The sequence below is a fragment of the Dunckerocampus dactyliophorus genome, chromosome 8 (genome assembly GCF_027744805.1).
Source record: "Dunckerocampus dactyliophorus isolate RoL2022-P2 chromosome 8, RoL_Ddac_1.1, whole genome shotgun sequence".
Lineage (NCBI taxonomy): Eukaryota > Metazoa > Chordata > Actinopteri > Syngnathiformes > Syngnathidae > Dunckerocampus > Dunckerocampus dactyliophorus.
Window position 1 is genome coordinate 1,457,995 of NC_072826.1, and position 15,323 is coordinate 1,473,317.

General features: G+C 42.1%; 1 protein-coding gene across 3 annotated transcripts in view; it reads left to right on the forward strand.

The window, feature by feature from the left end:
• The window catches only part of LOC129186123 (contactin-4-like), a 140,340-nt gene that overhangs the window by 93,004 nt on the left and 32,013 nt on the right, over positions 1–15,323 (forward strand). For all 3 annotated transcript variants that reach the window (XM_054784030.1, XM_054784032.1, XM_054784031.1), the window contains exon 11: positions 222–372. In XM_054784030.1, coding sequence (XP_054640005.1) covers positions 222–372 — 151 coding nt within the window. The remainder of the gene's footprint in view (positions 1–221; positions 373–15,323) is intronic.

Below are 15,323 nucleotides of genomic sequence, written 5' to 3' on the forward strand. Positions count from 1 at the left end.
TGTCCTTTTCCATTTTCACACCATGTTTTGAAAATCAGTTAAATGGCAGTCTCTGCACTTTTGCTGTTCTTTATCCATCGTGACCGAGGTTTTTTCTCTCCATCAGGTATCTAATATGTCTTTCCAATTGAGCTAAAGATGATGTGTGCTCATGTGACACATTATTAATAACCCAGACGTGCAAAGTTCTGGAAACGTCTGATCAGATTCTCTTGTCTCAGCTGTTGCTCCAGATTTCTCCCATAACCAGTTGAAAAGCCAAACATTGGTCAAGGTTGGAGGAGATGTGCTCATCGACTGCAAACCCAAGATGTCTCCATGGGGTGTGATCTCCTGGAGGAAGGGCAGCGAACCACTGGAGGAAAGTAAAAGGTAACTGCTACATTTTTTAGATGAGAAACCCTGAGAAGACTATTCCATTTCTGCTTGCTTACTTTTTGATCTACGTGGGACATTGACCTCTGTGCTTAAGTGAATGACATTTTTACGGCCCTCATATGCAACATTCCTTGTGTTTACACAGTTTCTAATGTTTTTGGTAGATCCCAGCTATAACATTCTGAAAAATGTTATAGCTCAATGCATTAGTGGGATTTTACACAGTAAATTTAAAAGTGTACAAGTATTGATTTCTGGGTGGGACGCTTGGCTGGACTTCCATCAGTGGAGGTTGTCATAGCAACAAATCAACACTGGCTTAAAGAGCGAGACCACATCATCCCCACACCAAATTTCTGTGACACATAGCACTCCTCTGTTACAAAATGGCAAAACGCAGCCTGATATCACACCGTGCCGTCATTCATATCTTATGTATGGGAGCGCTCAGTGGTAGGTGAGCTGAAATAATGCAGCACCTTTCTAACTTGAATTCGTTTGCAGTTCTTTTTTTTTACATATAATGCTACCTCATGCAGGAAGTTATGATGGTGTGCGTCACCATGGAAGGAAAGGAAAGTAACGGCGAGACCTGAGTGCTAATTCCCCCAGTGGCATAATTATAAAGTTTGTCAGTGTGTGACATTTTGAGACTTTCAGCGTTTCAATCTCACTCGTAAATGCAACATCCTCACACCCTTGGCCAAATGCCCTAGCATTGATCACGCAGACAAAGAAATAAAGAACAGTAAATCGAACCCAGGTCTACAGGGGGTGTTAAATATCTTTGTCAATATTCTTAACTTACCTAATTTCGCCGGTTAAGTGTTTAATTTTTAATTTGGATTAATGGCTGGATGTTGTCCCATATCCATGATCGATTTGGTTTTGTTGTGATTGAAATCATGGAAATGACTTATATGAAATAAGATGTTTTTCTCGTCAGAGAAGGCCACATTGTGCAGGACATTTAAAAATGTGAGGCTTTGGTAGTTTTTTGGTAGTTTTTATTGTTTCCAGTTATTTGAAATGCAGGTTTTACATTTTATCGTAGCTGGGTGTCCGTGGGGTCTTGAAAAGTCTCAAATTCAATTACAGTCATCGCAATATCGCAGTTCGGTTATCGCTACCTCGCTATATTGCGTTTTTTCAGAAATTAATTCACTGACTCATTCAATCCCAGCCATTTTTCAAAAGACAACCCCTTCAGCACCGGCCCTTTAAGACGACTTTGACTTATCTTTCAAGGATATTGTGTTCTAAAGCTACATAAACATGGAACCTACCAAAAGAAAAATTTGACTCCTTATAAGTCGAACCATATTGAAATACAAATGATATGTACTAGGTGACTATAGGGGTGTTATTCCATGTCTGCCGCTCTCTAATCATGTTAAAGAACGGCAAACAGGTTTTCAATGCTCTAACTACAAAATGTTCCATTTATTAACATTGAATCCTATAAGGCGGACCTTCGTTTATGGCGGTCGGTTCTGGAACCAGTTAACCGCTGTAAAGGAGGGACGACTGTATTAGAATTTACGGTCTTAAACATGACTTCACTCAAAGCAAATGCATAAACTTCACCCGCGGTGTATTACTGCGGAGCATAGCTGCGGAAAAAAATAAACTAAAACCCACAGCAGAGCTGAGGTATAAGAGCTACCGAGATATTCACAATAGAGAAGCTTCTGGTGTTTTAGTTCGGTTGAGCATTTTGGATTCCAAAGCGAAAGAGCTGTGAATTTATTCATATACTTTGCAAGTAATTCCGGACCTCCGATTTTCCTTGATGTCTTTTGTGCTCGTGCGTTGTGGTCTTAAAACTGATTTTAAGTCTTTAAATTTGACTTGTTGAAACCTGCAGAGACCATAGTGAATAAGATGCAAACGTTTTGGTCAGACATACGTTTCTAAATCAACAAGATCTGCTTCGGTATGGTAACTCCAGTATATGCCTGTAGCGATGCTGTAATGCAGTCCTCGTGTGTGAGATCATTGGAAAGCAGCATGAGGCCGGGCTCACGGGTAATGGGCTTTTCCTGGCCAAAACGACCATCTGCTAGGTAAATTGAAAGTGCTAATCAAGTACCTTTCACCTCAGTGGGGATGAGAAAGGCCAGCAAGATCAAATTATTCAAACTTCTAATACATTTCCAAGTTAGGCGAATAACAGTCAGCAGTTCCAGTGTTCTCTAACTTTGGAGCCCTGAGATGTGACAGGCACTGCTATGTGAAATGTGGCCCGGTAGCCTCATTTCACACGGGGGTCAGCCAATTGGTGTTACCACTCTTGCATGACCCCGGTTGGGCAGCAGTTCTGTGTCAGCACAGTGTCTCGCCAGGTTTTGCATACACACAAAGTAGTGTTGTTGCTTGTCAAACAAAGTGGCCGAGAATTTGCACAGCGCTTTCGCCTCTGGTGCCCTTCACTCACCTGTGACACCTCCATTGCACGTTCCACACCGCCTGCGTCGTGACTCTTTCAAACCATAGATGGCACATTTTCATGTCCCCAGGTGACAAATGACGTATGTGTACGAGATAGTCAAGGTCATGGTCATGGTCATGGTTTACATGCTTCACCGCTTTACATCATACGTGTCCGCGGAAGTCTTTGGAAAACATCACTGACCTCAACAAGCTCAACAAAATGTGTAATCAAGTACTTCTGCTGGTATCAACAACTGCTCCCACTTTACAAGTTTTTAAAGTATCCGCTGCTCGAGTTCTGACTAGAACCAGGAAGTGTATCCATATTAGTCCAGTACTCGAGTCTTTGCACTGGCTTTCTGTTGCTCAGAGAAGAGCTTTAAAACAGCTGTGATTGTGAACAGGTCTTTTCATGGTCTTGTGCCAAAGTACATCTCGGACATGTTAGAGCCACACGAATCATGAAACTCAGGGCGTGGACTAAACACGGTGAGGCTGCGTTTCAGTTTTATGCTGCCAAAATCTGGAACGGTCTTCCAGAAGATACGTGATATCCTCAACTCGATGTTCAAATCCAGGCTGAAAGCTTCTGTTCAACTGTGCATAGAAGTGAAAGTATTTCATCCGTGCTCTAGTCATCTATTTCTGTTCATTTTTACATTTTTGTTTTATGGAATTTTATGTAATGATTTTAGCATGATTTTATGGAAAGGTTTTACTCTTCTTGTAAAGCACGTTGACTGACCTTGTGTACCAAAGGTGCTCTATAAATAAACTTGCCTTGCCTATATATAGCACAAATTACACAACCATTCTTACTAAGGGTGCCAGATTCAGGGCAAAAGTAACAATCATTTCTAAAAAAAAGTCTATCCACACAAGCCAAGTTAAAAAAAAAAAAAGTCTGTCCACATAAAAACACATTCATGTGCATTCCGTCCCAGCCTGAAAACGCCACCCCAGCTGCCTGGTGCACGATATCGGTATGTTACGATCCCGGCACTGCACGGGAACCAGAATAAAAAAGTATGGAGGTGGGTACTTATCTATTTGCCAGCTCTAATGTGACATTTTATCAAAAGGAGCGTAGCGTGCAGAAGGTTACGCATTGTAGGGAAATTTAACGCATGCACACGCATAGTTCACTTCCAAATGTGAAAATTGTAAATAGTTCATGGTGTTATATTTGTAAATAAATTATTATTTTGATGTAAAACAACCCCTTTTTTGTGTTGTTTATGTTGGTATAGTTGTTCAGATATTTGAGCTGTCACAAAAACAACAAATATTTGTGTCAAAGTGAAAGTTATGCTTGGAATGTATCTTTTAACAAAAAGCTGGTTCTCTCCCTTTTCTAGTTGGGAACGGATATTTTCCTGAAACTTACCCATGTTCTACTGCTGATTACTAAAGAAGGGAAAAAGGCAGAAACAAACTTTTTTTTCTGATGAAATTTGTTCACATCCTGTGTTTAACATGTTCACGCTTCTAACTTTTCATTAAAAAAAGACATTTGTTCACTTTTTGTTTCAATGCCAACATTGGGAGAGAAAATAATAGGAGGTGTCTATGACTAGATTGTGCAGTGCAGAAAGAAAGGGATAAAGAAATATAATAAATAATAAAGTGAATAAGTGACTACATTGGAAGTAAATGTGAATAAAAAATGCTAAAAAATCTATACAGGATATATAATTACAATAAATACAAGATTAAAGATAAGTGAGTAAACAATACAGGAGGAAAAACTGACAAACATTTTATAATGCATAAATAAATGCTGGAAATAGAACTTATTAATGATGATAAATTCATAAAATATATGGCACAGCTTCATATTGTTACCATAGAATTGTATAACATATCAAAATGATCATTGTAGAATTGTAACTATTGAGCGTGTGTGTGATTTAAGTGATGATATGATGGCATATAGTGCATAGTTTGGCCCACCCAAATAAACATTTTCGGGGTGCTCTTGCAAAGACTGTAGTGCTTTTTTTTAACAACGTTTAAAAACAAGTCAGTGTAGCTTCCAGGGGCCTCGAAGCTGCGACTTCCCAATCCGTTTGCTTTAAATCAGTGAATACAAATAAGTTGAAATAAGTTTTCCATTTGAGCAATGCTGTCATTCGGGTTGTGGCACTACTAAGTTACACTGCCGAGCCTCTTTGATTCATTTATTTTGTGTCTTTCCTTGTTCTTTTCGATGTTCGGAAGTATCTTCTTCTTCCAGTCACAACGTGACATCGTAGATGTATGTTTCCAGACAATGCCCAATTGTGTGGAAGAACGTGCACGAGTCTTTAGAGACAATAGAGTCTCTCCTGTCCTGCATAATATTCTATTGTGCTCTATTTCGGCTGTCCATACCGCCGCCATCTGCCGTGTTGATCAACAAAATCGAGCCCAAGAGAGTTGGAAAATCATCATGCAATTATTGCAAAGCACATGAGTGTTAAGGCTGGCTTTATTACAAGATTTCACTTTTTGATTGTCATTATTTTGTCAATGTGAGTTGCACACATGGGCATGTTTGTGTGTGTGTGTGTGTGTGTGTGTGTGTCTGGCCAGATAGTTTGCGTTTCCACCTGCACAGAAAGGTTCTAAACCATATGAGGTGGCTGTAAACCTCTTTTGTCGAAGATTAATTGCCTTAATTGCGTTAGCAATCCACAGTGGCTGTGGCAGAAAGGGAACTGGTGTCACCAGCTGGGTAATCCATCTTCATAGCAGCAGCCTCCCCTTTTTGCTGCAGGAGAGCAGGGGAGGGAGGGGATGTCTTATCTACCCCAGACAACCCTACAGGGACACGGTTTAGATGACATCAGCTGGAATAAAGCAGCTGAGAGAGCAGAGCGGAGTGTGGTTTGTAATTGGGCCATGTCAGCCACCAAGAGCAGCCGCAAAAAAAAATAACACGCCATTTCAATATGTCACAAGCAGGAGGGCTCGCTTTGGTCGGACCCGTCACACCAAAACCACTCGATCAAGTGCCTCTCAGGAGCAGCTGCAGGATGTGCTGACGTCCTCATGTTGCTCATCTCCTTGCAGCCACGCCGTCTTTAAAGACCCTCACTGTTTGTCTCAATCAGCGTTGGCAATCATGCAAATATTTGCACTGGATCAGTCAACCCTTTGAAGAAGGTGTTTACCTGGAGGAAGGTGCTTCATTTGGGTGTGGGCGTGGCTAGAGGCCCTGTTAAAAGCTGCCTTTTTCCATGCTATTTTTTGTGTGAACAAACACAGAATGGGTGATTGATGGGTGATGAGATCATCATAACACATGACAATTAGGGGTGCTCCGATCGATCAGCCATTTCCGTTTAACGCCGATCACCTTCGCCGATCAGCTCCACCCTCATTGCGGCAGCCAGCCTCTAGCGACCGTCTCCCGCCCACTTTCCCTTCACAAAGCCAAAACCGAGCATGTCTGCAGTGTGCGGCTTCGTTGTGAGAGCGATCTACTTTTTGCACCCTTAAAAACACGCCTTAAAAAGCTTTAGCTTGGTGCGGCATTTGGGGGATGGGCACTTGGCAGGGTGTGGTTTTCGGTCATCGGTCAACACGGGACACCGTGTGTGTGTGGCAGTTGAAGGTCTAAGGCGGAAAGCCCGAAAAGTGGTTGGATTCGTCAGACTGGATGGCCGGCCGTCGTCAGCAGCGGAGGAAACCGGATTTTCCGACTGCCTGGGGGTGCTGCTGGTCCCCCCTTATTATCGTATAGCCCAGGGGTCACCAACGTGATGCCCGCGGGCACCAGGGAGTCCCCCACAACTGCATGGGGTGCCTGCAAGCCTGCTTTTCAGCATAACAATGATAACCCGGATAACAATGATACTGTAAATAAGATACAATACATAGAGTCAAATGACCCCTAATTGTTCAAATCTATAAATAAAGCCATTTTTTAAAATAATGTTGACCAGAGTGACATACAAATAGGATAAGTACAGTTGTCCCTCGCTACATCGCGGTTTAAAGATTGCTCCTTCACTCTGTCAAAAATGAATGGCTTAATAAATAAATGATCACCGTTTCAAGGTTGGTTGTGACCCATATGAGTCCAAAAAACTTCTAGTTATATATGGTATCCTGGTCTGGTTAAAATGATCACACTTCATGGAGTCATGACAGAGTGAAAAACAGTTCTCCTATTCCATGTGGAAGTGGTTAGTTTTGGGATTCTTACTTTGACCTTCCCTGTTCCATTTGAAACACTGTCTTAAGTTTAGAATAAATAAATCGAAGGCTAACTAGTTAGCTCGTTAGCTTGCTACTGCATATGCTATGTCCCTGCAGTGATCCCGTAGCCGGCGCATTAGAGCTGAGCAATGTGGTGTAAACAAAGAATAATAGGAGTGTAAAAGTGACTATAGGGGTGTTATCTCATGTCTACAGGGCTCTAATAATGGTAAGAACCATATTTGGAAAGTCATAAACAGGTTTTCTATGCTCTAAACTATGAAAATATTCTGATTATTATTACTGAATCCTATTTCACGGAAATTCACTTTTCGTTGTTGGGTCTGGGACCAGTTAACTGTGATAAACGAGGGACGACTGTAGCTAAAAAGTAAGAAAATGACTACTACTGTTCTTATTGTTAAAATCCAAGGTTTACCTCTGCAGTCCTTGGTGTTAAATTCCCTGAAGGCTGCCTTCCTTCCCTTTGCAGCAACAATACACAACAACGTTGCCTCCTTTATTTCATTTTTTGTTAATGTGCGTGTGTGTGTGTGTGCGCGTGTGTGTGCGCGTGTGTGTGTGCGTGTGTGTGCGTGTGTGTGTGTGCGTGGCTCAGGACAAGTCCCCACTCTTGTCGTCCCTTGGTTCAGATGTAGCTTGTGACGTGCAAGTTATGTTTACACTTTAATTAGTTAGTCACTCACAGTTACAGTCCGCTTTCACTGGGGACCACTGGGGCCCCCCCGGAGCTAGATGTTGCTGCAGTGAAAAAAATGAGTTTGTGGCAGTTGTTTTTGAGTCCTATGAGACAAGTGCACTCAACAAAAATATAAATGTGAAAGTTCTGCTTTTGTTCCCGTCTGAGCTTAAAGATCTAAAATGTTTTCTACGTACCAAAAAGATCTCGCTCTCTCAAATATTGTTGACTGTCTAAATTGGTGTGTTAGTGAGCACGTCTGCTTTGCCTCACAGGTGAGGCGCATGAGGATGATGTTTAGACAGCACAGGTGTGCTTTAGGCTGGCTACAATAAAAGGCCACTCCGAAATGTGAATTTTTACTGCATTGAGTTCAGCTCATAAAAGAGTACAAACAGAAGTGTTGCATTTATATTTGTGTTGCTTGTAGAAGATTTACAGTCTCAAGATTGTGTCGATGGGGATTTTGTTGTAAGAATTCTCTTCTCTTCTGTAAAACAGGAGCAGTCTAGAACAACATTTAGCATCAAAAGTGCCATTTGGGGCCCGTTTCCACCTAATTTAAACCCCCTTGGAGCCACAAACCTGTTTGACCACTAAGTTGTACGTAACGCTACATAAACAATTTCCTTTAGCATATTGTCACGTTCTGCCTTTCTGTCTTTCCTGGTGCCACCTGGCAATTTGTCGTGCTTCTTAAGCCTTTTTTTAAGTTTTCTCCACCAATTTTGGATCAACATTTGGAATAAAAGTGTTCTCGATTAGTTCCATTTCCAGGAAGAGTCTCCATGTTGCTTTCGTTGCTTTGTTCATGAGTGGGGAAGGAAGCTAACATGATAAATAGTCGAGCAGCATCGTGCTTTCTTACCAACACTGACCCGAGCACGGCACACGCTCAAATCAGACGAACAACTTTGAAAAGGCTCAGAAGAGATGGCGTAGTGACGACAGAGAAGCATACATCAGCTGGAGCCACAACAGGAGGATGAAAGAGCCACATGCGGCTCCGGAGCCGCGAGTTGCAGACCCCTGGTCTAGAACCTTTATGGCACGTTTATTGTAGAATAAAAGAAAAGACAATCCTGTAAAAAAAAAGAAAACAAGTAACAAGCAAGAGTTGTAGGTTATATGCTCATAAAGCACACAAATAGCACGAAATGTCAAGCTGTTAAACCTCCGGGACGAGATTGAAGGCCTGCGCAAGACCGGAACAGACTAAAAGACCATCTGACCGCTATTAACGATTAATCCAGAAATGGAAGAACTACAAGATCAGAGTCAACGACACAATTTCTTCCTCCTGAGGTGCGCGATGAACGACAAGAACGTGCGACTTTCGTGCTTGCTAGTGAAGGTTCCTCCACCAAGCAAGGTTTTTCTCGGGGATGAAAAATGTATTTCCCTCCATCAAATACAAACAAATTCATAACTTTTATTGTATTTTTTTCTGGATTCTTACATTTTCTCTTTTAATAATGTTTGTTCTGTTCTCCCCGTGCGTGTGTGGGTTTTCTCCGGGTACTCCGGCTTCCTCCCACATTCCAAAAACGTGCATGTTAGCTTGATTGGCGACTCTGAATTGTCCATAGGTATGAATGTGAGTGGGAATGCTTGTTGTTTGTCTGTGCGTGCCCCTCAGCATGCCCCCACGACCCTCGCCAGGCCAAGCAGCATAGAAAATGAATGAGGATGAATGAATGATGCCTTCCAATAAAGCTACTATAAAGAGTCTGGACTGTTCATATATTTGTCAGGGCGCAAACTCTGTTTTGTCTGTCGATTTCCTGCAACCCCAATCCTTCACAGAGCTTTGCCCGTCGTTTATTTATAATACTAAATCTGGCATTTGCCACAAGAAAACAGATGTACTTTGGAAATTGATGGCAGATCATCTTTGTGGAAACGGAATGACGGCCAAAGCAAACTTGGAAGGACATAAAAGGATTTCATCCGAGCGATCATCATTCTGTCAGATTTATATCTCATTGCACAGTCGCCTTTTAATGGGACCAAATTGCGCTTTAGTCATAAAAAACTCAGCCTGAGAGTCTGACACCGTAATGGGCCAGAAGCTCCCAATCATTACATTTTACCTCAAGTCTCTGATGGAATATTGCGCTCTCATTCCTTGCCACACTCGTCCAGTTTGAAGATTTCAAGGAAAACTGCACTTTTTGGGGAATTTTGTCCATCGTCCGCAATTCTGATGTGAGACATGAACAAACACGTCTGTCTGTGTTCTGTGCTTTCTAAAGATATGAAAACAGCTAAAAAGAGGCAGCTGGGAACGCACATAATGGGATGCAACTATGAAAAATCCTCCAAAAACTGCTAACAGTGCTACATTTACGTGACCTGCATATTAACCAAGCTACAGCGACATTGTTATTATTATTGCTCTTAACATTGTTACGCCGAAGAACTACGTTACTGGCTCAGTGACACCTCACCACACCACACCGGCTAGCGACTAGCCAGCTAGCGACTGGCTTCACCACACACTCGCACAGAGGGCCGTGCTCGTGATGCGTCAGGCCACTACGGAAAGGTAACGCTACATAATGGAGCTGCTGCATTTGTGTGTTTGAGTTTTCTATGCTGCTATGTGAAATTCCTGCGTCCAGGAAGGAAGTTCCAGTAACGCTTAAAACGACCAAAGTACGGCAAATTAACGCTGCATGTGAAGAAATGTATTCGTAAAAGTGATCCGTTTCCTCGCTCTTACACGCTTGTTATTCTCATCAAATCTCTCGTTGCATTTGGAGTCTCATGGAACATCTGCTTGTGGAGTGGAGTTCTGCCTCTCAGTGGAGGTTTCCAGTGAGTACGAGCAATGCTCGGCCTAACATTGACAGCAGATGCGTCCAGAAGGACTTGTTTATTACTTTTCTTGGAGAAAAACCCTCAAAAGCTCTGCTGTGGACAGATGACTGTTGCGTTTTATGTTACCTCTGCCAACAGCTCTCCTCCTCGGCCGTAGCCATATGGCTTAGACGTCTCCCATGAGTACAAATGGGAGCAAACTGAGGATTAGTGGTGCTGGCAGCTGCAGACACCGCCGTTTATGGGTGCCCGCTAGCAAACACGTTGGTGTAGCAGATTAAATGTTTTACTTAGCAAAACGTGTCAGAATTAGTTTGCTGCTAGCCGGTAGAAATAATCACAGCGATGAACATACAGGTGGTCCGGGATGTTCTATGTTACGTTTCATGGTTGCCATCAATTGTTAACACTCTACAAAAAGAAAAAGGCAACGAGCTGCGTATGCTGTGGAGTAATACGTACTCACCCAGGACAAAGGACAACGTCACTTTTTGTTGTTTTTAGTTAACTTTTTAACTTTAGCCTCCATTATGGCTCCCAAGTTTAAGAAAATGAATGGATGGATGGCTGATTGCTGTGTAACATGCACAGAAGGGGCAGCAGTCATGCACTCACAGCGTCAGCTTTGAATAGAAACAAGCAGTGTAAACTTGCAGAAATAGATAGCAGTCTGCATGAGTCCTTCAAAAGATTTCTCCCTTTTTAGGCAAATGTTTCAGAGCTTTATGACTGTTGGGGCGTTCGATTTCAGTGTGTTTTATTTGAGTTGAGGTTTGCTTGAGGTAACAAGGGTCAGACATCATATTGGTATGTTTCAGTGTCGTACTTCAGGTCACAGGCCTGTTTTTACATGTGGATATATGGATTTTATAGATGGAACTAATGATGTCAGCTTCTGACCGTACTCAGTCAATCAACTTTATTCATAGAACACCTGAAAAAACAACAATGGCTGCAGGAGGTGCTGTACACTAGGGGTGCCACTAGATCTCATCTCAAGATTTTTTGTTCAAAAAAAAATATCTTGTGGACACCAGGCCTGGGACATCATAAATTAATTAATTAACCACACAATAAATGAAAATCAACTTGGTCATTTTGCCTGCCTCTATATATCGCCATGTGAATGTGTGTGTGTTTTCCTCGTCTCCCGCCCCCAAACAGGCAGGAAGAGGGTTCACCGTGTGCGTTGGTTTCAGCACCTTGGCGCGTTTCTTCCATAGAACAACGGTATGAACGTACTGAGCTCTGGTAGACTAGTAGATTACAATATATTGACATATTTTTTTTGATTTTTTCATTGGACTTTTCTTAAAAGTGATGTGAAATTTCATCTCGCCTCTGGCGTATCGAGCCTCCTGACACCCCTACTGTACCCCGTCACAAATACAAACATGACACAACCGTACGATGAAAATCAGATTTTTAAAAATAAGCTTGCTCTACGTGGCAGTTAGCACTCACTTTGTAATTGCCGTGACTGCATTACGGCTTGTTCGGCCATGTGCAGGCATTGCATTGTAGTTAGTTATGTCGACTGTTTGCATATCGGGGAATGAAGGGTGGCGTGTTTTTGTAGAGAACCATGTGCTGACTAACTAAACTCAGCTCTTACAAACCGGATCAAATTAGTTGTGAGATGTTTGCTGAGATTAGGTCAGCCTGCTTCCCTCGTGCCGCTCGCTGGGATTATTTTTATCTGTGAGACGTTGGCCGATATCATTTTTCAAAGTGAGAATCCACCAGCACAGCAAGAGTAATCCATCTTGGTTCCTCTGACAATTTCCTGTGAAACATGTGCACTCTTTATTCCTAAAGGAATACCTCAGCACACGAAGAGAGATGAATATCTGCGAAGTAGGAGAGCAATTTGTAATTAAAGGATCCTCTGCAAGTACATTCACAAACCCTCTGTGGCTCGGGCTGATAAACTCTCTTCACCTTGCAAGACAATTACCAACGCAATCACGTGATTTTCCACTAGTGGGAATTAGGACATTCACCATGAGCCTGCGTCTTTAAGATACTGTACCCTATAAAATGGTACGGTCTTACACTTTGTTTAGTCCTTGATGGTTTGTTTACGCTTCCATTTTTAGCCAGGAGGTTGTCTGTTATTGTGAGGCCTTATACACTAATGTTATTAATTTATTGTAAATCTTCGTATTATGAATATTGAGGCCTAAATGTTTTACCCTTTAATAGAAAGGCATCGTAATGACTTCCCAGAAGAAAAAAGGCTATTAATAAAGCGGTGTAATGACTCATTTTTTGTACTATTGGTATGAAAAAGGTCCCTCACTTGGTAATCGACACTATTGCTGATTGAGCATTTCATAAAGAGGAGGATTAATGCTTTCCTTCCATCCTATTCTCCTCAGGGCCAATTTAATAAAGCATTAGTTTGGCTCAAATCCTGCCAAGGAGGAAGCAAAAGAGGCAGTTGACACAAGAGGATGAACACAAACAAACGACCAAATGAAAGTAAAAAAGAAATGAAATTCACTCAGATTAATCACACAGACGAGGTCCTGGGGGGTCACAGTTTTAGTCCCACTGCAGTCAAATTGCAAGTAGTTTGCATCTCGGTTACTGTCAGTGTGTGGTTGTGTAAGGTACCAAACCCCACACCCGGGGTGTCCAAACTTCCACCATACTGAAAAGTCGAAGGATGCGGGGGCTGCTTTGATGTTTGTATATTTTTTTTATATATTTTGTAAAAAGGTTAAACAAAGCATAGAGTATTACAGACAAAGCTCTGTTATTATTTGTCAACAGTGTCAACATTCCAGCCTGTCTCGTTACATCGTGTCATAGTGCCTGCCCTGTTTTGCACTTTTTCAAATTTTTATTTTTTGTATTTCTACCAAGTGCTGCGTCCCAATAAAAAACAAGCTGCAGGGCGCTAATGGCCCCCAGACTGCGCTTTGGGCACCCCTTGTCTAAATGAACTCATTCACGCCCAGCCATTTTTCAAAAGGCAGTTTTAGACGATTTTGACTGATCTTTCAACATCCGGACTCGGCACGCCTTCCCCTGTAATGTCGTCCACTGATTCAGCCGCCACGCGTACTTCTCGCTTGCAATCTTGCGTGGCTTTGGTTCTACCATTTCTGGTTGACCCGAACAATTTGATTCTGTGATCATTTTCCTCGTGGCGACGCCGCCTTGTTCAGGACAGTAGCTCCACCTAGTGTTTAAACGAAGAAGTACAAAACAATTAAAGGGATAGTTTGGATTTTTTGACATGAAGTTGTATGACATCCCCATCAGCAACTTACCCCCACTTGGTCTCCTAAGTCCAGTTGTGGTCAGATTTCTGTGATGAAGACCATAGTTCCGCTTAGCTGCGACCAAGGAGACCAAGTGGGGGGGTAAGTTGCTGTTAATGGACCACAGTGCCGATGGGGGTGTCATACAACTTCATGCCAAAAAGTCTAAAAAGTCTAACTATCCCTATAAGTCAATTATAATGTTAGACTTTGATACGGGCTGTGGCCTGTGGGGCGTAGTTTGGACACCCCCGCCCTACACCTGGTCGTAGCTCAGTTTGTACGGCCCATCTCTATTGAGCAGTTGCTCTGCTGTATTTGGGAATGACAGACAAATGGTAATATTTGTGTGTTTAGGTCCCAGTTATGTTCTTTCTGGCATTAGTTTTGTCTACATTTCCATATTTTCTTCTTTGGTCCAGCATTTATATTTATTCCACGTTAAAGTGTAATCATATTATGTTGCTAAAAGCCCAAACTGGGGCCCTCGGCAGAATTTGAATACATCATGAACAGGGGTGCCGCCTGGAATTCCGCTATGAATTCCAGAAAATTCCCATGGATTCTCTTTGGAAAAAAAGTCACATCATGGGCACCTGTGTTCACCCTCTGGGACCTAACCGACCCATTAAAAGCTACTTCTGCTGTATACTATTCGACTTGTCTGAATTTATTTGCGTGTTTTGGAGTAATACCAATAGTTGGGGAACAAATTGTTCAGGAAATGATTTTTATTTCTAAATAATTAAATTAACAGAAAAATACAAAAACTGTCCAGGGTTGGGATCAAACCCACACCGTCTGGCTTACATGGCAGCAGCTGTACCATGACACCTTCTTTTGACTGACAGGTGTGCAGGTGTCAAGTTAGTTTTTCTCTCCTGCTTCAGGCTGACGTAGTACTCTGGGTAGGGAGGGGTGACCCTGTATTGCCCTACAAACTAAACCCTTATTATGAAAATGTTGAGCACTTTGTTACACGCAAAAGTTGTTATAATTTGTTATCTACCAAGTGTAAATCTGGTGCTACCTCCAAAATAGACGAGACAAGACAAGTTCTTTGAGAATAACGAGAGGTACAATGTAATAAAACGTGCATGCAAGGAGACAAATCAATACAACTTGAACAGATGGCTTCTAGAGGAAATGTTTTGACTATTCACGCTAAAATGTTAGTTAATAGAGGAAAACACACGTGCGACGAGAGTGCAGATCTCCTCCTGTGAGGGACAGCGATGATGAAGGGCAGACTCACATGAAAACACACCCAAGGCTATTTGAATCAGGTGATAAGCATGTGGAGGACTTGTTTTGGAGGCAAGCGGCCTGGGAGGCAGGGATGCATAGAAAAGCATGAACTCATTTAATCCCAGCCATTTTTCAAAAGACAACCCCTTCAGCAGCGCCCATTTTAGACGATTTTGACTGATCTTTCCATGCACACAGCATATTGTGTTCTATTGCTACAAGTATAAACCTACCAAAAGAAAGATTAGACTCCCGTCTTTCCTTAGAAAAAAAGTTTGTTTCTA